Below are 25,912 nucleotides of genomic sequence, written 5' to 3' on the forward strand. Positions count from 1 at the left end.
TTCATTGACTACCTATAGTATTGACATATTATCGTAATTATATTCGTATAAAAGATCTATCGGGGAGACGTTATATTTAATATTTATATTAATGTTTCCGTATAGTATACATCAATAGTAAAACAGTTAACAGGTATCGGTATGATTGTATAAGGCATATTTTTAATCGTGGATTGTGGTAAATTATAATAAATTATTATCGGAGACTCCGATTCGGAGTGTTTGAATAACCGCGTTATTCATAATAAACAGTTTTACCAACATTTCGCTTATTTTTGTCGACGACCGATAGTTTTTTCCCGCTGTTACGACGCAGTGCGCACGCCGCCACAATTTAACAACAAAACATTTTACTGCGGGCTAGGCTGCATCCTGCAACTAATAACGGCGGCACGGCGCCGTCCCTCGTAAACAACGGAAAATCTCTTTGCGCGGCGTCCAACACCCCCACCACCGAAGTTTTCAAGTTCGGCGCTTGCGCAGTCCATGTGCCGCGCGTCTGTGTGTGTGTGTGAGTGTCGCCGCCGTCGTCGACGAGGTTCTCTATAGTCCGCTGGACCGGATAACATGACAAAAATGGCCGACGGCGTGGACATCGATCTGTACGCCGACGATTTGGAACAAGACTTCGCCCAGGTAAGATATTAACTCACTTGAACTCGTCGTCGACGTTGTGCTTGTATTTAGCGTGCGCGTCTTCCATGACCGATCGTACCGAACGCGCGTCTGCCGCCGAAGCCCGGTAGCATCGGCTGATATAGTTGATCCGAATTAAGGCCTTTGCCGGATTCGGCAGTTTCTTATAATTAATATCAGTCCGTTGCCACTTGGAAACTTCCGTCCACCGCCCTTTGCATGAGACGTATGCACGCAATCATTCCGCGGTCGCCGTCATTCCCGCCGCCCACTCGTCATTTGCTCACCCATTTGGCACTAGCTCACCCATTATGTTTAATGCGTTCGATCGTACCAGGCCTGTGGGTCGCAGATACTCTAGGCCTCGTCGACCGTGTTTGATAATGATCACTTCCCTCGAGTCGGTAGTTTGAGTACTACTCAGCATCTATACTATGGTGCCACCAGATTCACTTGGGGTACCTAGTTAATATTTATCTCTAACAACTCAAACCTCCTGTCTTTCATAGTTGATGAAAATTTACTTTACATTACCATCTGCTTGGCACACTCTTAATATGCTAAGTTCTTCTCATCTTCAATTTGTTCTCCTCACTTTATTACCCAAGTATCATAATAAGTATCATTCAATTAAGTTTTTTATTTTTTAAATAAATGATTATAGGTCTTACTATCATACAACTTAATCATGCAAACCTTAATTATTTTAATCTCGTACATATTATGTAACAGAATTACTTCTCATATTGTTTTAGGTACACTATAAACTATAATTACTATAACATACCTATTAGATAAATAATGAAAATGGAAGATATTGGTTATATCTATTCATTTTTTTATAGTCAAATAATGACTAATAGTGTTACAAAAATGTTTTCAATTATTATAATTTATCTTATATAGTTATTGGCTAATTGTTAAAATTAAAATTAAATTAATATATGTGTGCTTTAATATAAAAAAAAAATAAGGTACCTATTTATATAGATTGTATCTGCACAGAGCATATTTATGTAACATGAGTTGACGTAATTATAATTTATTTGAATATACTAAAACAAATTATTTTTAATTTCATGTTGTACATTAGGTGTGAAAAATATAGTAACTTAAAAACTACATTTTAAATGTAACTACTTACTACCCATTTATTGTTGGTTTAAATAAAAGTTAGTTTTTTTTTTCTTATAGATATAATATTTATGCTTATAAATTATAAGTCTTGTGTAATAACGTAGAGCTATTTATGATAGTAATTTTTATTATGTGTTGAATACATTAATGATATATTTATATCTGTTGGAACTGGACTATTAATATACCCTAATATTAGTTAGTCTTATAAAATAATATTGTTATACTCAGTGCCACGAAAGAAGTAACCCATTTCCCGACCAAATCTCAGTCGCATCCCCCACCTATTTGACATGTTGACATTGCATGATCACGACCGTCAACGTTATATAGTAATACTATTAGTATGTATTATGTTGTAAAGTGGGGTAAACGGGGTCTCGGAACGGTCACTGCCGTCAGTCTTCATTCGTGTAGCGGATTACTTATCTTGTGGCACGGAGTATAGTTAAAATATTTTGGTATATTCATATCATAATATTGTCATTATAATACATTGTGTCTTGTTTATTATTTCAGGAGGATTTTGCTGGTAACGACAATGTAGATTTGTATGATGATGTCATATCTGGGACAAATGATAGTGCTCAGACAAGACAACCAGTTGATAGGCCTCCTAGTGCTAATAATCAAAATAGCACTCCATTAGTCACAAATGGTTCATCTACTAACAGCTCCTCCAGTAATAATTCTACTACAGGACGCCGGTACCAATTATACATCGGTAATTTAACATGGGTAAGTGAAATAAGCATGTTTATTTGTCATTTAATCAACTTTTGTTTTTGTTTTATGATAATTAATTTGTAATTTATGCATGAATGTAATTTATAGTGGACAACTGATCAAGATATAACGGATAGTGTTACAAGCATAGGTGTCTCAGATTTCATTGAGGTTAAATTTTTTGAAAATCGTGGAAATGGCCAATCAAAAGGTTTTTGTGTTGTTACATTGGGCTCAGAGCATAGTTTACGGATGGTTATGGATAGATTGCCTAAAAAAGAGCTCCATGGACAATCGCCTGTTGTCACTTTTCCAACTAAGCAAGCCCTTTTACAGGTAATAAATGTCTTACTTATTAGTCCGTTTAGGTAGGTAATGTAGGAAAATAATATTTATCTATTTTTATTGATTTAGTTTGAATCACAATCAAAAACTCGACCACTGCCTCCACCAAATAATCAGAATATGCCATCTATGGGTGGTATGTCTAGAACACCTGGTCAAGTTATGCAGCAACCTATGCGTGGGGGTCCTATGATGCCACAGCAACCTATGATGCAACAACAAGGAATGAGAAATAGAATGCCAATGCAAGGTATGCAACAACCCCCTCAAGGCATGCAGCCACCAATGGGAATGACAAATGGCCATAGAATGCCATTGCAATCAGGCGGTCCTATGGGTCCCCATCAACAAGGTCCACCTCCTCCTGGTTATCAAAACCAGTGGAATGGACTTAACCAACAAATGGGTAATTATTTAATGAAATATTGTGTTTTATTTATTATTTTTTTTAACCATTTTGCTGCTTAAAACCATTCAGGCCCTCCAAGACCAGGGATGCAACCTCAAGGACCAGTGGGTCAGCCTAGAGGACCACCTCCGGGAATGGTAATCATTATAAATGTTTTTTTATTTATTTTTTATTTAAACTTATTTAAATTTTTTGTAGTTTCCACCTGGTCAAGGTCCACCACGAATGGGGCCACCACAAGGTCCTCAGGGTCCACCAGGACCTGGGGGTCCACGTGGTGATTGGAATCGTCCTCCTGGAATGGCGCCACATCAAATGGCTCCACCAGGCTCAGGTTTTCCACCACATCAACAAGGCCCACCAATGCAAGGTCCTCCGCCTGGTCAAGGTAAGTTTTTTAAGTCTTATGTGTTAAATGTATTATATTAGTAAACCTATTATTATTATATATATATAATTTAAACAAATTTTATAACATTAAATGTAACCAAAATTTTTAGGACCAGTTCAAATGATGCCAGGCGGCCCTGGCCAAGCACCAGCTCCACATGTGAATCCGGCGTTCTTCCAACAGCCTAGTGGTGCACCTCAGGGACCCCCAGGTCATCCAGGATATGGTCCCCCTAATGGACCTTCTTCTCGACCTTACATGAATAATGATATGGGAATGTCTGAACAAGAATTGGAAGAAATTATGAGCAGGAACAGAACTGTATCTAGTTCTGCTATCGCTCGAGCTGTTGCTGATGCTGCTGCTGGTGAATTCTCTAGTGCTATTGAAACACTGGTTACTGCAATATCATTAATAAAACAATCTAAAGTCGCTAGTGATGAGCGCTGTAAAATATTAGTGAGTTCTCTGCATGATACATTACATGGAATTGAAAGCAAGAGTTATAGTTCAAGAAGAGGTAACTTATAAACTAATATAACATTTTTGTTGACTGTACTGTACATTTATATTTTTTTTAGAGAGGTCTAGATCACCCCGTGACAGATTGCATAGAAGATCAAGGCGTGAGCGCACTAGATCCCGTGAACGTGACTATAGAGATAGAAGTCGTGAACGTGATCGTGATAGGGAAAGAGATCGTGACAAGTATGATGTAGTTTTTTATATTATTTAGTTACGACAAGTCTATAGCTTTTTATTATTTTAAATTAATTATTAATACGTGGTCTTCTTAATTCAGCCTCGTTAAATAACAACTTTAAGAATATCTAGATTATTATTTTTTTTCATACAAAAATAATGAATATTGAATATCTTATATCGTCCTATAAATAAAGGCTATATGAAAAAAAAAAATATTATGTTGCCATAACATAGATGTGTTAACAGGTACGTTGACCGTTATTATACAACAGAACGAGACGGTGACAGGGATAGGGAAAGAGAAAGGGATCGCGAATACAGAGAGAGAAGTCGGGAAGACAGGTAAGATTCTTGAGTTATTTTTAAAATTCATGAAAAATTCTTCTTGGAAGTATTTGTGCTTTAAAAGTGTCCATACTTGTTGAGGGTAAAGTTTATTGTTTAACAGTTCTGTAAAAGCAAGCGGCCGAAATAGGAAAATCACTCCGCCCGACGTAACCGAGTCTGTTCCTGTATCCTCTAAATCCAGGTAATATCACTCAATCTTCAATTCCTTTCATCAAGTTTCCTAAAATAATAATAATAATAAAAATAATTCAAAAATTGATAATAATAAATATTCTATAGACTTGTTTGTTTATAAATCATACTATGAATGTTTTTTTTAAATTTTTTAATATTTTAGGTATTATGATGATCGTTATCGAGAACGTGAACGTGATAGAGACAGAGAACGTGATCGGGAACGTGAACGTGAACGAGAACCCACCTCTAGTAGGAGAGCAGTAGATGCAGACAGAGATATTGAACGTGACCGGGATCGTAGGGAAGACCGAGCTGAATCTTCGCATCGTAGTTCTAGACATTAATACATCTGTGGTAAGTATTTTTTTATTGTAAGTATTGTAAACTAGAGAACTGATGTTTATTTAGACTGTTAAATTTTAGCATAGATATATTACAAATTTTTCAATCTTTTTTTAAAAATATTCGTTAGTTGTTTATTTTTAGTTTTTAATTTTAGTTTTTTTTTTTTTTTTTTGATGGTCTTTCCTTAATTAATTTATACATTTAAGTTAATGTTTATAAATTCACAAAAAGAGGAGAAACCTTCATAGTATTAAGCAAAGGCTAATTACATTTTTTTTATACATTTCAATGATGATTGAAGAGTTGGCTGTGATAAATGAGCTGTGATAAAAATAACATATCTAATATGTAACATTAAATACAATTTTGTATTTGATAATAGTGTATCTGTGAAAAAATAATTTTTGTATTAGGAATATGTGTTATCTTAAATAAAACACAAGTGAATTAGGTATATTTAAGAATTTTTGCATGCGTTTTTGTTAAACTTAAATCAAGCATAGAATAAGATTTATACATACTTAAGTGTTTACTTTTAAAAATGATAGTACAAATATGATGAACATTTTAATTTAAATATGCTTGTGTGCATTTATTATTAATTATATTATGTTTTTTATCATTATTTTACAAACGATTATTTTTAAACTAATCATTAACTGATGGATATCACAAAGGGTATAATTTGGTATTTATATAATTTTTTTTATTTAGTTTTATAATTTTCTACATAATTTTATTCTTTGAGTTTCTATTATGTGCTACCTACCCACCTGAGGTTTTAAAAGCTTCGTTTATATTGTAATTATCTAGTTTTTAAATTGTATTTGTTACAATCGGTTAACATCCTTAGCATATATTTATAAAACTGAATGTTTAAAATACATGGTAAACGAAGCTTTTTATGTATTATATATCTCTATGATAAAATCAAAATTTTTATGATTTATATTTCTCTACAAGTGTTAAGTGCATAGTGAAGTATTTAATGTTGTATTGAATGTTTCAAAATTTAAAAATATATTTTGATTGTTAATTCTAAGAATAACATTTATTTGATTACCATTTTAGGCACTTAAAATATTATTATTTCTGTCATCAAACGTTTTTCGATGTTTAAAAAAGTTCAGTCCATAATAAGTTTTCTATTTTTCATTCATGCAATAATTTAATAAATATGTATAAAAATTGCTTTATGTACATAATCTCATGTGAATAATATCTATTATTTTTGTTACTAGTCAAAATATAAGTGTAAGAAAACTAATTTTTTTTTTATTTTGTCAGATTACCCTTATTTACACAATTGATAATATATTGATAATGAATTATTTTGAATTTTAAAAATATTTTATGCATATTAGTTTCAGACTATATACTAGAAAATGTATTTAGGAAAACTTAGAAAAGAGTAAATTACTAAAATTTAATATTTTAGTGTATCCTTAGAGGTATTGGCATTATGGTTTATCTTCCAATTAGTGCTAAGCTAAAAAAAAATGCAAATAATACGGATTAAGAAGTTGGATTTCTATAAAAATAAAATATTTAAAAAAAATTTATTAAATTAGAATAGTTTAATCTATAAACTTCTAAATGATTCGCTAAATATTGAACTCAATTGCTATTAGTTAACTATTGCTCTAACAGTCTAAAGTTGACGATTGTGTTTAGGTAAGAAATAATAATAATGTTTATTTTGTGTTGAGATTTAAAATATTGTGATTTACTTCTATATCTTGAAATATTTATTTTTTTTTAACTTAATGATTTTATAAAATCTTGATTAGAAAAAAATATTTTTTATTAATACTGATAATGTATGTATTTTGTTGACAATAAAATAAACAAATGGGAACAAGTGTATTGCTTATTATTATGTATATATATTGTGCATGACCAGAAGGATTGGTGTTATTATTTGCCCTAATAAATAAATCAGCACCCCAGAATAACCTTCAAAATATTCTTTGGTACTTATGCAGCAGCACTACCAGTAATTATTCTATTGCACATTTGACATTAAATAATAAACTAACAAATGCAGTCTCAAAGTTGTATAAGTTATGAATAAAATTAAAACTTGTAATATCATAGTTAAATTCAATAATTCAATGAAATAATGCTTAACAACTAATAAATTTAAAACATTAATTATATATTAACTTTAAAGAGTTTACTTCTACTAATGAGATGTTAAAATATCTGATACTTAAAAGCTTAGCTTCCCGTGAAGCAATTAATTGTTAATTTTTTGTTAATTGACGACTATCATAATCAATGATGGATATTTTTTGATGGAAGTGATAAAAATATTCTTATTTCTCTTCATTCAACAAATTTCATAAGCGAGTTTCAATAACTTTTAAATTGATATTACTATATTGTGGTTTATGAGCTTATCTATTTATTTTATGAATTTATCTAGTTTCAATTAAATAAAGCAATTGAAGTTATAGTTCAAAATATTACCCGGGTTGAAGAAAGCGATAGAAGATACTTATATGCAAATGATGGTTGTTGATATGCATCAATAAAAGCTTATTTATTCTTGATTATAACTTCTTTCATAATGTAGAGAACAAAGAACAGCAAATAACACAGTTTTGACACTGTATTCTTCGCAAAGAGTTTTTGGAAATGTTATTCATCAATATCGATAATATTTTATTATTGGTTGTTTTAATGTCAAAATTATACAGTGTAACTTACATATAATGTCCCAAAAGGGACCAAAAGTAATTACTGCTGTGGTCGTTCTATAGAAGTGACTGTTGACAGAAGTAGATACTTTGAAAATAATAAATATTGTCTAATTTTATTGAGTAGCATAAAATCATTCATATTATACAATATTGTTTACATATGATGATGAGGTTTTATGGTTTTTATTTAATTATTGTCATTCAATTTCCATAAATTAATTATTGTGCTTTTATTTTTTATGAGATATGTGGCTTGATTTTTCCCTTACTTAAATTTACTTTCAATGATGTTTATGCTCACATTTTTCCCTCTCAAAATTCTAACAACATCATTTTTTGATGTTTTTGTTAATTATATAATTGCCATAGCATACTCTTTGAAACGTATCCAAATAATATGAGACATTTTTTAACACAAACTCTTATTGGTTGCATTATCAAATGAGTTTGATATGATAACTATTAGCTGCCATAAATAATTGAAAATAATTTATTTTTAGCATAATATACTCTATATTATAGAGGTATTAATACATTTTTTTTCACAATTCTTATTAGGACAAAACAAGAAATGACTGTTTTTAAAAATTACATTTAATCAATGTTTTTCTGTGATTGTTATAATATTTATGAATCAGGTTATGGTTTTTAAAATGTATTCAAGAATTAACCAAAATTTAATAATTCTGATTTTAAACTATCCACGGTACTTAATACCTTTTTTTAATTTTTAAAATTGTAAGCTAAGTGCATAAATTATAAATAATTTTTGGGAAATCTGTTTTTAAAAACAGTCTAAATTAGTAATTTTACAAACATTTAAATATTTTATAATCAGTTAATTTTTATAAACGTTTTTCCATGATTTAAAGTTTTTACAACTAATTCATCGCAATGGTTTTTTAATTTTTTTGTTAGAGTTAATTGTTTAAGTGGATCAGTTTTATAAATTAACCGTCTTTGGTTTATTTGGTAAATTTTAAAGTAGATACATAATATTCTAGTCGTATTTATAAAATGTAGAACAAATTGTTATCAGAAAATATTAATTAAGTGGCCTACATGAAGTATGGCCCATCAGCATAGTTTTAAATTTCCCAATATGCTAATTCGTCTCATATGTAAACAATATTTTGCTTTGTTATATATCGCTTAAAGCATATTCAATAATTATTAAATAAGATTCTAGTTTCTAGTTTATAAGTTATTACTTGACATAGATATATTTTTAAAATATTTTATTTTAAGATCGAGTGAGTTAAAATTATTATTAAATAAGTATAATTATTAATATATTTATAATTTATTTTATGTTCCCAGAGATAATATATTAGTTCTATACACTTAATAACTTATAGTTGTTAATGATTTTTGAACTAATTTAAATTAAATTATTTATTTCAATATACAAATATTATTTTTATATTTTAAATCACTTTTTATGGTGAATACAAAATATGCTTATAACTATTGGATTGAATATATATTTGTAATCATATTTTTAATATTCTTTTTAATATTAATTATTATTTTTAGTTAAAATCCAATAGCATGACTGTTATTGCAATATCACGTAACTGACATTAGACATTAATGGGGTTTTTCTGATTATTTATATCATATTTATTTCTCAAAGAGTGTATTGTGCAAATAAGTTTGTACATTTTTATTTAGACTTATAAACATTTTAATAAAGCAAAAATAAATGTCTTCAATACAAATATATAAGTTTGTCAAGATATGACTAGGAAAGAAATTATAATTATAAAAAAAAATAATACAAATATGTCATTTTGTAACGTTTTATTATGAATGTTTTAATGTTTGGTCTATGGTGTTTGCTTTTCCAAACCTAAAATTACTTATTGAAAAATACAAAATTATTATTGAAAGTGTGGTGCAACTTTTAGTAGCTAATAAATATGTGATGTGAAGAAAATAAGTTTGGCCACTGATAATGTCTAGTATTGATCAATATTGATTCATCATTTATTAAAAACTAAAAAATTAAAATTTTTATAGTAATTTTTTAAGATGTAGATACTTATGTCAAATAATGCATTTTACAGTAATTCTGAAATTATATATTAGGGTTTTATTTAAAAGGTTAGTTGTTAAGTTTACTATTTACGATTTTAATTTTAAGTATATTATTTAAATAGCTTTAGAAGTAGTATTTGTATTTACAACTAATTGTATTAATATATATAATTCACTAAATTAGTTATGCCTTGAATTGTAATCTCAACATGTTACTTAGATATTGTTAACATAACCCATTATATTCTATATTTAGGTCTCATTTAAATTGATAATAACGAACAGCTAAAAAGTAAAATGATATTGCTGTGGTCGCACCTAAATCTCTTGTAAATTTCTATCCAGTAATACAACATTTAACTAAGATTAATTACGACTCTAGTGGTATTTGCCTAAAAGTTGGATAGTAATAATCCTTTCAGAGAGGAAGCAAACCTCAATGATTAAAATAGTTACTGCAATATTATCTGTGTATAATATGTATAATATGTATGGTTTACTACTACTTTATTGATTAAAATGACAGCAGTTCATCTGCACTTCGTAATATATAACAATAAAATAGTAAATTTATTTTATTGATATTTGATAGATTGAAATCTGTGTTTATTAATTTTAAATTAAGTATTAAATTACACTAAATTAATTTATATTTTGTATTATAAATACAAATCTGACATTTAAATTGTGTTACAATATATTAAGTAACTCATTGAACTTTTTTAATATGGTTGAATAATTCACTAATTAAGTATAATAAATTTTTTTCAAAAAATAAATTAACATTGGGGTATTAAATTTACCTATTGATCAACTCAATTAGTTAATAAATAAAAACTCATTTGTGATTTTATAATTAGATAACAATTTAATGAATTTCGTAAGATTTTCAAATGATAGATTAAGTTAGTGTTAAGAGTGAGACCATCTGCGCGTTTGCTGTCTGCCTAGAAAAAGTCCATCAATCATTAAGCAGCCGATTAAAATGACCATCATCAACAATAACTACTGTGAAAATTCATCAATGCATTGTTTTTAATTTGTTTACAGGCGCCGCTGATCCATCCATTTATATTATATAAATACAAGTTTGCGCAAGACTGTATCTTTGAAATTTATGTATCCATTTTGTAGATTATACAAATATCATGGGACATATTTAATAATGTATTTTTAAGATATCAATCTTTTATTTTTATTTATGTGCGGGTGGTTTAAAATACATATTATTATCAATAATAATGAACATTTTAATGTAATCTTTTTTTCCCTAGTTTTCAGTTTTAAAATTTTTTACTTAAAATGTGTCGTTATTCTGTCTGTATCACACCTTAATAATTGTACCTATAATTGTTTTGATTGATATTTAATAATAGTGCATTGCGACAGCTTATGACATCTGGATCTTGGAACTCAACACAATTTAGACTAGATTATTTAGGTACCCAATTTTTGTATTACACATTATTACATAATTATATATTATTTTTTTTTTTATGCTTAAATCATTCTTAAGCATTTTATTTTATTATGATAATGTTTAACAATATTTATCATACAAAATCTATTTAATACATTAGTCTAATAATAAAACGTATGTATTAGATTTAAGGTGAATTTTTATTTTTTCATTTTCTGCCCTTTGCGTCATTATCGTTTCTCATCTGTATATATTTTTGTTTTAAATTTTTTTTTTTTTTTTTGACTTGTACTGTTTTGTCAAGACCTATACTCATATATATATATATTTATATATATAAACAAAAATACTAAAACGTGTTTTAACATTTTATTACTTTTATTTGTTTTGATGAAATATAATTGTAATCATTGTGTATGTAGGTTTAAATTATTATTTTTTATAATATAATTTCTGATTTTAAACAGTAATAAAAAATGAGTTAAAGTGAATGATGATTGGTTACAACTGTGTGTCGTGTAAGTAAGTCAGAGTAGATTTGCTTGTGGCATCACATTTATTGTATGTAGGTTTACAACTGCTCGGTTCCAAGTACAATTTTCTGAACTTTGGAAAATTGTATCAAAGCGAAATCAAAAGCTGCTAGCCTCGTGTGTTTGATACTGGGAACACCTTCATTATAATATATTATGGTTAATGGTATAAATATTATTGTTGAATGAAATAAAAAAGTAACAAGTTAATTATTTGCATACTTGGATTTTCTTTTCCTAAACAATTAATTCCACGCGAGTTGTAGGTGTATTATTTAATTTCATAAAAAATCTGTCATTTTTTTAATTCTTTGTTCCAAAGAGGACGATTAGTATCAATATTGTCATGACAAAAAACATTTTGTCGTGAATATTGTGTAGTGTGCACGCCGTCTTGCTGATGGAATATTATGTAGGAATAAATAAATAAATTTTTTTGGTATCCTTAAATAGTCGCATGCTAAGCAGATGTCGGTGCTAACACCACGGCCAAAGATGTTATATAGCATTCATCAGATCCAATTGGCCCGACCGCTGATAAAATTCGATCCGCTGATAACGTTCACAAATATAGTATATCTTTAATCGTGGTACTGTGGTAGTAAGTACTAACTAGTGTCGTACTGCTAGACTAATATTATTATTATTGTAATAATATTGTCATTTGTCACGGCTTTGATAAATAATTACTAGTTACACACAAGTTCGACGATCGGTGTCCACGCGCTACGCATGTCGCATGTTGAAGTTCAGTATAACATCGTGAGAGCTGTGCGGTCGAACGTAGGACGAAAATGTGAACATTTCTATATAAAAAAAAAACGATTATAATATCGGTAAAATTTTTTTAAATTTCTTGTTCGCTAACCCGTGCACTATTGGTCTCGTGGATACCATGAAATAACCGGCACCCCCGTGTTTGCGGTGCACATAATACGTATTATTGATATATTATATTATAAATAATATTGTAAAATGTCTGGTTAGTGAAATGTTGTTATTATATTTGTCTTTTTACGAGTTAAACGATTGATTGATGCAGTATAGTGAAACTATGTTTTTAGGCCGTAATAATAAGAGACCATCGGGGCTGAGGGTTCTGATCCGCGACGAGCCGACTGTTGTGTAAGCACACAAATATTTTTAATAATTATGTTATATGTATTGTATTATTCTTTTACTATACAAAAAATTAGCCGTGTTTCGTGGTTGATTTGTTTAGATGCGATTTGATAATTTTGTTTTCTCTCCTATAGTAACCTACCTCGAAACCTGGATAAACGCACCACGATCACGATTGGAGACCAGGAAACTACAGTCGAGGCGAGCGATCTGCAGAAAATTTGTGATCTCGGACGCGGTGCCTACGGAATTGTGGAAAAAATGAGGCACATACCTTCTGGCACGATCATGGCTGTCAAGGTGAGTTAACTGATGACTGTATATGATGTATCATATTCAATGATCAACGTGTGACCACTGGTTTTCACATCTTTCCAGAGGATAGCTGCTACAGTTAACACCCAAGAGCAGAAACGACTTTTAATGGATCTGGATATATCTATGCGGTCGTCTGCTTGTCCACATACAGTGCAGTTTTATGGGGCACTATTCATGGAGGGTGATGTATGGATATGCATGGAAGTAATGGATACTTCACTAGATAAGTTCTATGCCAAAGTGTACAAGTTTGGACGAAAGATTCCTGAACAAATTCTTGGACCTATCACTGTAGCGGTACTTAATATTTTGTTTTTATTAACTTTCTATATAATTTCTGATATGATTTAAGTTATGGTGATACAGTTTGAAAACAACACAAAAAAAAATTGTCCTAATATTTTTTGTATGACTTGTTTGTTCGTTATTTCCTTAGACAATAATATATTAACTAGCTTTATTAATTTAATTATAAGTATGTCTATGTCTTATAATGTCAAGTTTAACGCAATAATTATTGCAAATTTGATACGTCCTTAGTCTCGTTATTCATTTAGTATTCATACAGAAAAAAAAATAAATTCATGTATTTTAATTTTTATAGGTTGTTAGTGCCCTTCATTATCTGCATTCTCAATTGAAAGTTATACATCGTGATGTCAAGCCATCAAATATTTTAATTAATCGCAATGGCAATGTAAAAATGTGTGATTTTGGTATATCCGGGTATCTTGTTGATTCTGTGGCCAAGACAATTGATGCAGGATGTAAACCTTATATGGCGGTAATTATATTTTTTCTTAAATTTGTAAATAAACATTGTCTTGATTTATAAATTAATTTTTTATACGTAGCCTGAACGAATAGATCCTACTGGAAATCCATCAAATTATGATATACGCAGTGATATATGGAGTTTAGGAATATCTCTTGTGGAACTTGCTACTGGTAAGTTTCCATATGATACGTGGGGCACTCCATTTGAGCAGCTCAAACAAGTGGTCAAAGACGAACCACCGAGGCTGTCTACTGGTATGTTCACCTCATACTTTGAGGATTTTATTTGTCAATGGTAAGTGTGGTTGATAATTTATTATTCATATTTTTTTAGTCTGATTAATTTGAAATATAATACCATGGATTTTAATATTTTCAGTTTAAAAAAAGATTTTCGTAGCAGACCAAATTACTCTCAACTACTTGCCCATCCATTTTGTCTTGCTCACCAACAACCGCAGACAGCATTAGTTGCATCTTTTGTGTCTGAAATTTTAGACTTGCCTGATTTGCCTGTGTCAGGCTAAATTATTATGGCAATTAATCCACTAACAATAATATATTTATAACAATATTTGTAATATTGTGTATAAACTAAAATCCAATTGAAGTTTATTTCACATAATATTTAAATTATTATTAACAACTTTTATATTGGTAAATTTGTTATTTACCAATAAGTCATAAGTAATAATATAATGTCGAAGATAGTTTACTAAAGTATTTTTAAATATTATTTGTATGATATTAGTTGTAATGAGTGATTTGTGTTTTAGAAGATCTTGGTTTATAGATTTTTGTGTTTTCTTTTGTTTTCTTTTTATATAATTGCATCAATTCTTAAAATGTAAGGGTTACCCGACTAATATTTTAGTACTTAGCACATTGCTACCTAACCGTTAGTTTTGTTTTTACGTACCATAGTGTTTTCATGTGATAATGTTAAAAAAGCGAATCAAAAATCTGTACCTGTTTATATTCTACCATATTAGTGCAATATATCTGCTCTCGCATAAATTATTTTTGAATTGTTTTTTATCTATTAAAGTTATTACTGTAATTAGTTCTCCCAACTAATGGTAGCTTATGTCTACAACCACCTATCTTCTATTTCTATTAGGTTAAAGCTAACCTCAACGGGAGTGGAGTTTCGCAGTCCATACATAGGAGATACCTGTCATAATACTAGTAACAATGTATTATATGTGTATTATGTAGTAGAATTAAAAGAGTTAAAAAAAAAAATTATTATTTTAAAAATCATACAAAATTACTAACCAATTTTTAATCTTTTTTTTCAAGTGTTGGTTAAACGTATGATCAATTTTCAAATGAAAGTCATCGAACAGTGGCATATTTGGTGTTTTGTCTTGGGGGATTCACAGTGCATGTATAACAATTTATAATTTTAAAATTAAAATATAAAACAAATCTATGAGATTCACTGTAATATTAAACATAATAGATTTAAAAGGATTATTCAAAATATACAATTTGCTATGTTATGCATTTGTAAGAATCAGACACAATATATAAGTATATAAGTAATATGGGTGTACACTGTACAGTAAAGTAAGAGTAAAAGTCAAAATTTACCCATGAAATTTGTAAAACATTCAAAATTTCTTATTTCCATTCCTTAATCCTTATGATGTCATGAAACAAACTTGTAACTTATATAGTTATTTTCAAAATTATCTATAAAAAACACGCAATTGCTATAAATTTCGAGCACTGATTATAAATTTTGGGTTCTGAAAAAAAAATATAACTGATTTGTATTGCCTGTTAAACTATATAAAAACCATTATTTTTAAATAAAAAAAATGTAATACGGCATTTTTTTTAGGACATGTTTATTAGGTATGTTACAGCATATATTACTATTTTTTAAGACAGCGTATTTGATTATTTTTTAGTGGAATAAAATTCGAGCCTAGATTATAACTTATAATTAATGAAAAATTCAGTAGGTAGATATAGTGAATGACTAAACAATTTTTTACATATGGCAGATTTTAGACACTGTATTTAACGTAAGACGTAGGTACTTCACCTACTTGGGTGGCAATATTGTGATAAACAGTTCCTGGTTTTTGAACTGGGCAAAAAAAGACACTTCACCTGACACTGAAACTTTAACTTTAAGTTTTTAGACTTTTATTTAAAAAAATGTGAATATAGTTATTGGAAATAATGAGTATCTCTAAATACGTATTATAAATTATTTACCTACTTTGGAAAATGTTTGTTTACGTTTTAATGGTTTTAGTGGTTTTACCATGCAGAACAGGGGCGTCTCTAGACAGTTTTCTAGGGGGGGGGATGAATCTATTTTTTAAATCAATAATTACCCTATGCGTATTTTTCAATAGTTTGGGCGAACTTAAATAAATTTTACTGATTTTATTTTTTTTTAATGCGACTACATTACAAATAAGTTAACGTAACAAAGTATTGTTTCATAAATTCACCTTTAATGTTTAATTTTTAGTGTTGTTAATATAATAAAGTAAAATTACTTATTATCTTTATCTAAACAGTAATGGTTATCCATAGATAATAATTATTATCTTTGTGGTGATTAGTTTTTCTACTTAGGTATAACGGTAAATTAAAATGTTGATCATTATTATTTTGTTGACAATGAGAGTAATTTTATACATTAAAAATTGTTATGGTGGGGGCGAACGTCCCAGTAATTATTGTTTAAACTTTAAATAATAATAACATCCAAGTATTAACACACTTGATAAATGCACGAGGTATGATTAAGAATAATTTGACAAAAATAAATAGGTAAGACTAAATTTTGAAACTTAAATATTGTTCTACGGGAAACTGGTTATTGACACTGTATTCTGTAAGTATATAATATCCAGTTGGATAAATACCTACTGTGAGTATATCCAACAAATTTTTCAGAAATTATAATTTTAAACGTAATTTGCAACACTATTTCATGCTCATGATCCACCCTTAATTTTCTTTGATTCTTAAAACAATACAATTTTATTATACAATTTGGCTTTTCCATTTTAAGTTTTTATTTTTTAGAATTAGATTAAATAATAATTTAGTACCAAAGGTTGAAGTTGCTATGGAATTTTAAGAATATTCAAATAAAAAAAGTTTATTATAATATGATATAATGTAGATACTAATTATTAATATGTCGGTAATTCGAATGTTAAAAAAGGTAGGAACGTTTTATATTATTAAAGAATATTCGTAAAGGTATTAGGTATCTATATACAATATACATTTCTATATTATAATAGGTACCGTCATACACCATGGTTGTTTGATTAAGAACCATTTTGTATTTTTGTATCGATGTGTTAAAAACGTAAAACGTATTAAAATTAAAATATTTTTGTAGATTCGTGTCTGAAACCGCAATGAAATACATGTACGATGTACCTAATAATATTTAGATTATATATCGTCACGAAATTCATTTTTTTTAACTTTTAACCTTACCATACCAGGCGTATCTCGTTCTCGTATTATAGCCGTATAGGTATTTAATCGGAGGATTAGCATTCTTGTAAGACCACCGAAATCTGTGTGTGTGTGTGTGTGTGGGGGGGGGGGGGGGGTGGTAAACAGCACGGATATCTTAGTCCATGGTAAACAGTAATGACTTATAAAATACACAGAATAAACCAAATAATAGACGAGAGAAAAAAAATAACAAAACTAGAAATATTTGTAGAACCGAAAAATAATTAGGTAACAAAAATAATAGTACATAGCGTATGAGCGGTTGGTTCGGATTTTTATACACAATATTATTAAACACCTTCTTAACAACTGCATGTAATCCTTTTCAACATCGATTATCCACGATGGCGATGATTATTGCGTAGAAACGTTTGCCAAACAGTGGCGTACAGCAGGGCCCGGACGTCGCTGTAATTTTATCCGTTGGCACTATTCGGTCGTATATTTTTGTAAGTAGTATGACGTGTAATAATTTAGCTCTGATTGTAGGTACCTCTGTCGTAGCCATCGGCGACATAAGAAAAACCTCTTTTATTTCGGCGGTCTCGTCGTCTAATACCGTAGGCAGCATGATAGCCTGTAAGGCATGCGTGCATGACGTTTTATGGGTTTCCGGTCTCTTGACTTCCACAGTTCCATACAATACCTAGCGGCTGCCCATACAGTAATACTTGGTCTTATAATAAACATCCGTGGTTTGTGTAGGTATAATAAATAATAATTAATGATTATAATTATAGTATTTTATTTCCAATGTAACTATAGAGGGCGCGGGCAGGTCGCGCTAATTAGGTGTAGAAATGTAAAAAAGACGAATCTAATCTCGTATGAGAATATTATATTTATATAATGCACGAAACGTCGATTAAAAATTAAAAGTTGTTATTACATATTATTATGATTATTATTTTTTCATAATATGGAACCAGCTGCACGGCCAGAACGAATATTCTTAATTAATCCGGGCTTGGGTCCAGGTTTTCCAGGACTCGCTGTATACTGTAATACTGTAATACTGTATATATTTTATCTTGACTTTGCACGAGTGTTATTAATTCTGTAATTCGCAATTGTACTATGTATTTTATGATCTTTATATACTCGCACAGTTGCACCGATGCCAAATCCATTTTGTCTGCTATAGTCTATAGATGTTAAAGTGGAAGAGTAATAATGTATAATATATTATAATATGCATTGTAATTTCTGATAATTTGGAGGCGATGGTGCGGAGCCAAAAACGAATTAGGTACATATTATTTTTCTCAATTTCGTTTGCAATGGGTACGGTTGTAGGTACTTTAAGAAATTTCGTTTTTGGTGATAAATATTGATATATCTACTGTTTTATCCTATGGATTGAAAAGAAGAAAGAAAATCAAGGATGAATAATAAACATTTATTTTTATTTAATTATGTATTCACGACAATACGACCTATACGTACTTATGCGTTGTGACTTTTATTTCTCATTACAATCATACATCTTTATCAAATATGTTTAACTGCCTATAAGATTGCCATTTTACTGATTTGAGTAAAATAAATATTAAATTTGAATAAACATGTAGAATTCATTAATACCTTTACGTGCCTGTTTATGTTTTAAAATCATCAATCACTCACGTTTAATTGAAAAAAATAATAGTTTAGTATGATCATTAATTAGTAGATCTTAAATGTGCATTACACATTATTATTGTTTATAATATCATCGTACATAGAATATTGAAATATTAACATAACAACTTGTCTTAGTATCATGACATCATGTAATATATTATTATGTATTTAAGCTATACCTTTCGATATGTAGGTACTTGGGCCATTTCGGGTTTTGAATTATCATAAATTATTATTACTAGTATATATTTTTAAGTAACCATTACGTAATTCTTGAACTATTAAGTATTAAGTCTTTATTTTAAAACTGGTAAATTACATATGGGGTTTTTATATAAACAAAAATACACTTTTGTATGCATATCTAATTTTAACATAAAATGTAAGTATTCGCAACATTTTGGTTACGTTTTTTGCTCAATCCCTATACTTATATAATACGACTGATATTATATAGATATATAATATTTAACAAGATACCAAAGGTTGATTTACTCAATATATTTTTAAAAAAATGTATCAATTGAATAATATTATTCATTACCTTCTACGACCTACTCGTATAGTTGTATTATATTATTATTATTATATATTGTTAATGAGCAACTCACTAGCAAGGACTTTCATGCATCTGCATATTTTTTTTTTGGTTAACTTAATCGTATGTTTCATAAGCACACGATACATTTTACAATATTTGTGATCAAATACTCAACGTTTTTAGTGCATATTTTGACATTTTTGAGTTTAAAGGACATATTTTTGATTATAAGAGCATTATTTCAGTTTTTAGTCCATATTTTGATAGTTTATCGAAAATCAAGCACTTCGGTAAATATTTTACATGAATCAAGGTCAAGAATTATATAAAATTTGAATAAATAATGAGATCTGTATTGGCTGTATTATTGTTTTTTTTTTTATACATAAAGGTGCATGGAAAATTGAATTAAGTACCTAAAATAATTAAAATATTTTTAGTGTAATATGGGCGGTTAATTTTTTTTAGGTCATATTTATTTTTGATTATAAGAGCATTATTTCAGTTTTTAGTCCATATTTTGATAGTTTATCGAAAATCAAGCACTTCGGTAAATATTTTACATGAATCAAGGTCAAGAATTATATAAAATTTGAATAAATAATGAGATCTGTATTGGCTGTATTATTGTTTTTTTTTTATACATAAAGGTGCATGGAAAATTGAATTAAGTACCTAAAATAATTAAAATATTTTTAGTGTAATATGGGCGGGTAATTTTTTTTAGGGCATATTTAACTGCATATTTTTAGTTTTTGACGTAAAAGTACATATTTTTAAATAAATATTAAAACATAAAATATAAATATAATTGAAATATTATAATTTACAACTTTCTGATGTTCACATTTTTTTTATCATTACTAAAATTATTTTTGATTATAAAACATGGTACTTATTAAAATAGGGTTGAGATAAGTGTAATATTTTTTCTTAGTGTTATCGATATACAAATTTACTAAAATCGTCAATTAGTTAACTATTAAAACACGTAATAATGATGTTCACAAATATTTACAATATCTATCCTATAAAGAGATGTATAAGTATAAAAATAATAGGCACCTATGCGAATGCTTATACCAATACAACATAATTATAATAAAATTATAAACTATAATAACACTTGCGGAGCTGGATGGTGGATGTATCAATTATGTATATTGTTATTAGGTAATATTAGTGCTGCGTGAACATCCACTTTTAATGCACGGTTGGTTGGCAGACAATAAAATAAAATATAAAATTATAATAAATGTATAATTTAGAAAAATCAACAGTAAGTATTATAATATATAAGTAGTTTAATATTCAAAAATCAATATAAATAGTATTATTGTAAAACTACTGAAAATAAAATTATGTAGGTAGATACTAAATATTATAATACACAATATAAATTATAATATACGTCTTTAACTAAATATTATAGTTATTTTATTTATTTAAAATATAACTGTGCATCCATTTGGTGCATTCATAGGGTTGTTGGCGTCATTTTATTAATTTTGTTTTTTTTTTATAGGTATACCCAAGATTTTGAATGAGACACTTTGAAGAGAATTCTACAATGATAAATTTACCAAATATGTATAGAAGGTAACTAGGTTATCACCTACGCATAATATAATTCTATACATAAATCATAAATAGGCCTTTAACTAGTTAATATCTAAGATGTATCAAGATTAATGATAATATAGGTAACTGCTATTAAACAAGATCAACAATAGGTAATGACTAGGCGTTGGGGGAGGGCTAGACGAAAAAGTTTAATTCAACATGTACTTATATAAAAGCATAGGCATTAAGTTAAAATTTTTATTGTGAATAAAATATTCAGCCCCCATAGCCCCCTCTGGCAATGACAACATGTTAATATTTATTCAACACTTTATAGTCAGGGATAAAATGCCTTTGATTTATTTAATAAAAAGTTCATCAATTTTAATAATAATAATTAATAGAGGGATGTATTATAATAGTATATTGATTAGGCGTTCAGTTCTGAGGGTTCTATCACTACTCGGGGCGGTCTGCGTTTGGACGAATTACCTTTTTTCGCTCATAATAAATGTAATGTGTTTGGGCGAGTTTCTTATAATGTGTTTGAGCGAGCAATATAAAAGATAAAAATCTAAAGATGGTACCAATTCCGAACTTGGTGTTTGGCTTAAATATTTTTTTGGATTACCATATTTACCACCCAACGAAGTAGGCGATGGTTTTATTGAACTTATGTCAATTGCTCCAAAAACTCAAAATAGCATTGAATTTACAGATTATATACTTGATACATATATTACAGAGGATACTATTTTTCCTCCTTATTTATGGGCAAGGAAACCTGAAAATGATCCAAACACAACAAATGGAGCCGAATCATTTCATGCACATTATAATTCTCAATTTTATTCATCGCATCCAAATGTATATAAAGTAATTAATGTGTTACAACAAATTCAAGTAGAAACTAACACAAAATGTAATGCTATAAATAAAAATATTTACAATATTCGACGAAAAGTCATATTAGAAAAACAAGAATATTTAAAAACGAGCTGGGATAAGTATATGTCAGGTGAAATTAAGATTTTAGATTATATACAACGTATGGGCGTAAAATTCCCAGGAAAAAAAATTTAAAAAAACAAATATATTTTTTTTTAATTTTATAACTATTTTTATAATTTTTAAATTTAATATTATTATTATATATTACTAAATATTTTTACTTCAGACAGTCCCAAGTCTGTCAAAATGAGAGGGGAAATTGATTGATAAAATACAGCATCCCAATATACTAAAAAAAAGGTCGCCCAAACACATTACAATGTTTTAAAATCACTCGCCCAACCACATTATGCTAAATTGCTCAAACACATTGCAATTTTTAAAAATTCGTCCAAACGCATTACGCTCCACTACTCGCACAACCAAAAATGGTACCTATAATATAGACAATATAATATAGCAGGTAGCAATGTAGGATTATATAGGTAGTACCTGTCCATCTGCGGCCTATTATCATATGAATGTATCGCTGTTAATTATTATAGTCATTTAATTTACTATTTAAAATAATATAGTATACTATAACCATAAATATGAATTAGTATAAAACCGATTTAATTTAAATGTTATGAAAAAGTCATTGTCAAAGCTATAGAAAAATATAGAATTATTAAACAATTTGGTGAAGTCCAAATCCACGGAGATCTTATTATTGAGCATATATCATTCTTTGCTTGATATCGCAGTGTTTTTGGTTTTTTTTCTTTTCGATGTACTTTGTTATTTGTTGATAATATTATTTTGTTTTTTTGGCCAAAAAGCTTGAGGATTCAATACAAGGTTCCTCGTGAGATTTATACACGAGTAAAGAAAAACCGAAAGTTTACCTGTACAATATAGAAAACATATTATCCACAAGCCTTATAAGTTAATTTTTACACCAGCGTTAATAATAATATCAAATAAATACCAAATAAATAACAAAACAAAAACGTTTATTCGTGTAAACTTACATATAATATAGGTTATCCGATTATACAAAATATACGGCAGTATAGTAATCATTTATAATAATTGATCGGTATAATTTATTTACTTAAACATATAGGAGCGGAGGGCAGCAGTATTGACCGTACATTTCCACAGCGATTTTGACGGTAACCAAAGTCAGTACAGCGCGTTTGACTTGGGGAAACGTTCAAACGTCGGAAGCGAACTCTGAATGAACGCGTACAATGACGTAAGTAAACGGATTTTGACTGGCATACACAACGACCGGATACAAAAGTGTGGAGAAAACTCGGGATGAACATGCATAAATACACTATACATTGCGGTCTATGCTGATATAGCGCCGCAACAAACCATTCGCCGGACGAATCTCTTCGTCCGGCTCCACAGAGAGCGGCGTTTGGGAATTACCGCGGTTACCGTCGAGTTCGTGACTGCGTTAATGCGGCCGCCGCGGGTTACCACCATATCCTGGATACTATTTGCCTGGTGGACTGATGGTTTCGTCGAACAGCTTTTAGACTCGGCACCGTCAAACTGCAGAGCTGCCATGTTGTGCATCGGACTTGATTGCAGCACTTCGGCTTCAACCGGCCGATCATGTGGCAAAGATGACGAGATGTTTGACGGCGCCTCGATCTCGCTACCTTCTGCAGTGGCAGGTGTCGTTCCTGACAACTCAGTGGACGGCGAATCTGTCGAAACTTGCAACTCCACCACGGATGCGACGGAAGGTAACTTGATATCGGGTACATCGCTTGCGGAGTTAGATCGCACAGCCATATTAGGCATCGATTTATATCGTCGCATAATTTCAGGCGTAGACGGCCACCCGATCTCTGGTGCTTCATCTGCTATGTTCTTCTGCACAGCCACATTAGGTGTCGATTTATATCGCCTGTGCGCCTGTGAACCCTTAATATCTCTAGATTCCAACGATTTTGCTCGATTTGCCTGGAGCACGTCGAAAACCTCGAGCGTTATATCGGCCACGGACTGGATCTTGAATTTGGGCGAAGTCTCCAGTGCTGCAATATTTGACATATTGATCTGATACGGTTAAGTTAATATTATATTAAACGAAAAGTACGTTGAGACTTTTATATTGTATTATAAATTATTCGTGAAGTTCGTTGTAACTAATAGGTACTGATAACTGATTTGGTACTGAATACTGTGACGCACAGAAACGAATTATAAACACTTACAACACCCATGGCAACCATATTTTTTTTATAGATTTTGTGAATCGGGAATGTATCTAGATTCTTTTTATTTATATTCGATAATATTATTATTTATTAAAATCTTACATTCCTATGTTTTAGTTATACTGTTCAAGTACTAAATTGGTAGGCATAGGAATATTTGATATAGGCGCATATTGAAAGTTAAATAATATTAATAACTAGATGTCCCTCCCGACGTTGTCCAGACCAAAGATTTGTATTCTTAATAAATATATTTGTACAAAATGTATATACCATATTTCTTCTAGTTATAATATTAATATAATATGTAAACAAAAATTTATATCGTAAATCTCAAAATACCGGTTTGAGCACTTCTACGGTATGAACCAACTGGGTCTAATTGTGAATCTAAACCATTCAAGGACTCACTCAAAAACACACAAAAAATGTCCAGTGGTTTAGCAGGAGTTCAATGACATTTTAACCAAGGAAAATTGTTAAACATTAAAACCTTCCCCGTGCGTCGATCGATTTATTAGTGGAAACCGTATTAAAATAAGTAGAGTTCTTTTCGAGATATGCTCGTACATACAAAAAAGGGGCAGTGTTTCTCTACTATATTTTGCATGTTATATACATATAAACTTTCCTCTTGAATCACTCTATCAATTAAAAAAACAGCATCATAATCCGTTGCGTAGTTTTAAAGATCTAAGCATATAGGCAGGAAAAGAAACTTTGTTTTATATGTTAAGATAAGATACAAAAAGTTTCAAATCCCCATGAAAAAATATTTTTGAATTACAACAAGATAACTAAAATCGTTCTTCTTCGTTTAAATATCGAATTTAATCTAAATTTAAATTTCAAATGTCTATAAAAAAAGTTTACATTTTCTGGTTACAATATGAGGAACTTTGTATTAAATTATCAAGCCTTAAACAACAAAAATTAATACTTATAGATACTATATTTTTTAATTTGAGAAAATGTATGTTCATTTTCAGATATATCATGAAATATGTTAGAATCTTATTGATTGACAATTTATCGACCCGACATCTTGTTTATAAGGTTGAACGTAAAAAACTAAAAAATCTTTAATTAGGGCCCGTTCATTAAAACTGACACTGTCTAGTTGCGAGTTGTGACACTGGACTCTCGCTGGCAAGAAAGAACCTCTCTATCAAATGTGCAATACATATACATTTTTAGTTTATTATTTACGTCTTTGGCATGGTCGTTAAGTATAATAATATGATATGGTGCCGCTCTTCGCCTCTTCCACCGATATCGAGTATGTTATACACTTGTACGTATTAACCTATACCAGTACGTAGGTGTACATAATTTGATATAAATTTATAATATTATATTAATTGTTGACAT

The 25,912-nt window shown here is 29.4% G+C and overlaps 3 protein-coding genes across 7 annotated transcripts; 2 read left to right on the plus strand and 1 right to left on the minus strand.

Moving 5' to 3' along the window:
- The first annotated feature begins 475 nt into the window (after nucleotides 1–475).
- LOC132940114 (cleavage and polyadenylation specificity factor subunit 6-like) lies at nucleotides 476–11,575 on the plus strand. 4 transcript variants are annotated; one of them, XM_061007534.1, is made up of 12 exons: nucleotides 476–636; nucleotides 2,293–2,511; nucleotides 2,608–2,835; nucleotides 2,914–3,250; nucleotides 3,323–3,390; nucleotides 3,452–3,641; nucleotides 3,754–4,164; nucleotides 4,226–4,352; nucleotides 4,596–4,691; nucleotides 4,783–4,878; nucleotides 5,035–5,228; nucleotides 11,015–11,575. In XM_061007534.1, the coding sequence occupies exons 1-11, from the start codon at nucleotides 568–570 to the stop codon at nucleotides 5,216–5,218; spliced, it is 2,025 nt and encodes a 674-aa protein (XP_060863517.1). In that variant the 5' UTR covers nucleotides 476–567; the 3' UTR covers nucleotides 5,219–5,228; nucleotides 11,015–11,575. The 4 variants fall into 4 exon arrangements, with proteins under 4 accessions (XP_060863517.1, XP_060863518.1, XP_060863519.1 ...); XM_061007535.1 differs by having other exon boundaries at nucleotides 4,798–4,878; XM_061007536.1 differs by lacking the exon at nucleotides 4,783–4,878.
- A 908-nt stretch (nucleotides 11,576–12,483) lies between these two features.
- On the plus strand, nucleotides 12,484–15,154 carry LOC132940115 (dual specificity mitogen-activated protein kinase kinase 6). Of its 2 annotated transcripts, XM_061007539.1 has the most exons (7): nucleotides 12,484–12,899; nucleotides 12,982–13,042; nucleotides 13,174–13,339; nucleotides 13,418–13,654; nucleotides 13,962–14,141; nucleotides 14,212–14,429; nucleotides 14,514–15,154. In XM_061007539.1, exons 1-7 carry the CDS (start codon nucleotides 12,893–12,895, stop codon nucleotides 14,659–14,661), a joined length of 1,017 nt encoding a protein of 338 aa, XP_060863522.1. In that variant the 5' UTR covers nucleotides 12,484–12,892; the 3' UTR covers nucleotides 14,662–15,154. The 2 variants fall into 2 exon arrangements, with proteins under 2 accessions (XP_060863522.1, XP_060863521.1); XM_061007538.1 differs by lacking the exon at nucleotides 12,484–12,899 and having other exon boundaries at nucleotides 12,954–13,042.
- A 7,995-nt stretch (nucleotides 15,155–23,149) lies between these two features.
- On the minus strand, nucleotides 23,150–24,422 carry LOC132941460 (uncharacterized). Its single transcript, XM_061009522.1, has one exon. It carries the CDS (start codon nucleotides 24,372–24,374, stop codon nucleotides 23,658–23,660), a length of 717 nt encoding a protein of 238 aa, XP_060865505.1. The 5' UTR covers nucleotides 24,375–24,422; the 3' UTR covers nucleotides 23,150–23,657.
- Between the last annotated feature and the right edge of the window lie 1,490 nt (nucleotides 24,423–25,912).

Source organism: Metopolophium dirhodum, chromosome 3 (genome assembly GCF_019925205.1).
Source record: "Metopolophium dirhodum isolate CAU chromosome 3, ASM1992520v1, whole genome shotgun sequence".
Lineage (NCBI taxonomy): Eukaryota > Metazoa > Arthropoda > Insecta > Hemiptera > Aphididae > Metopolophium > Metopolophium dirhodum.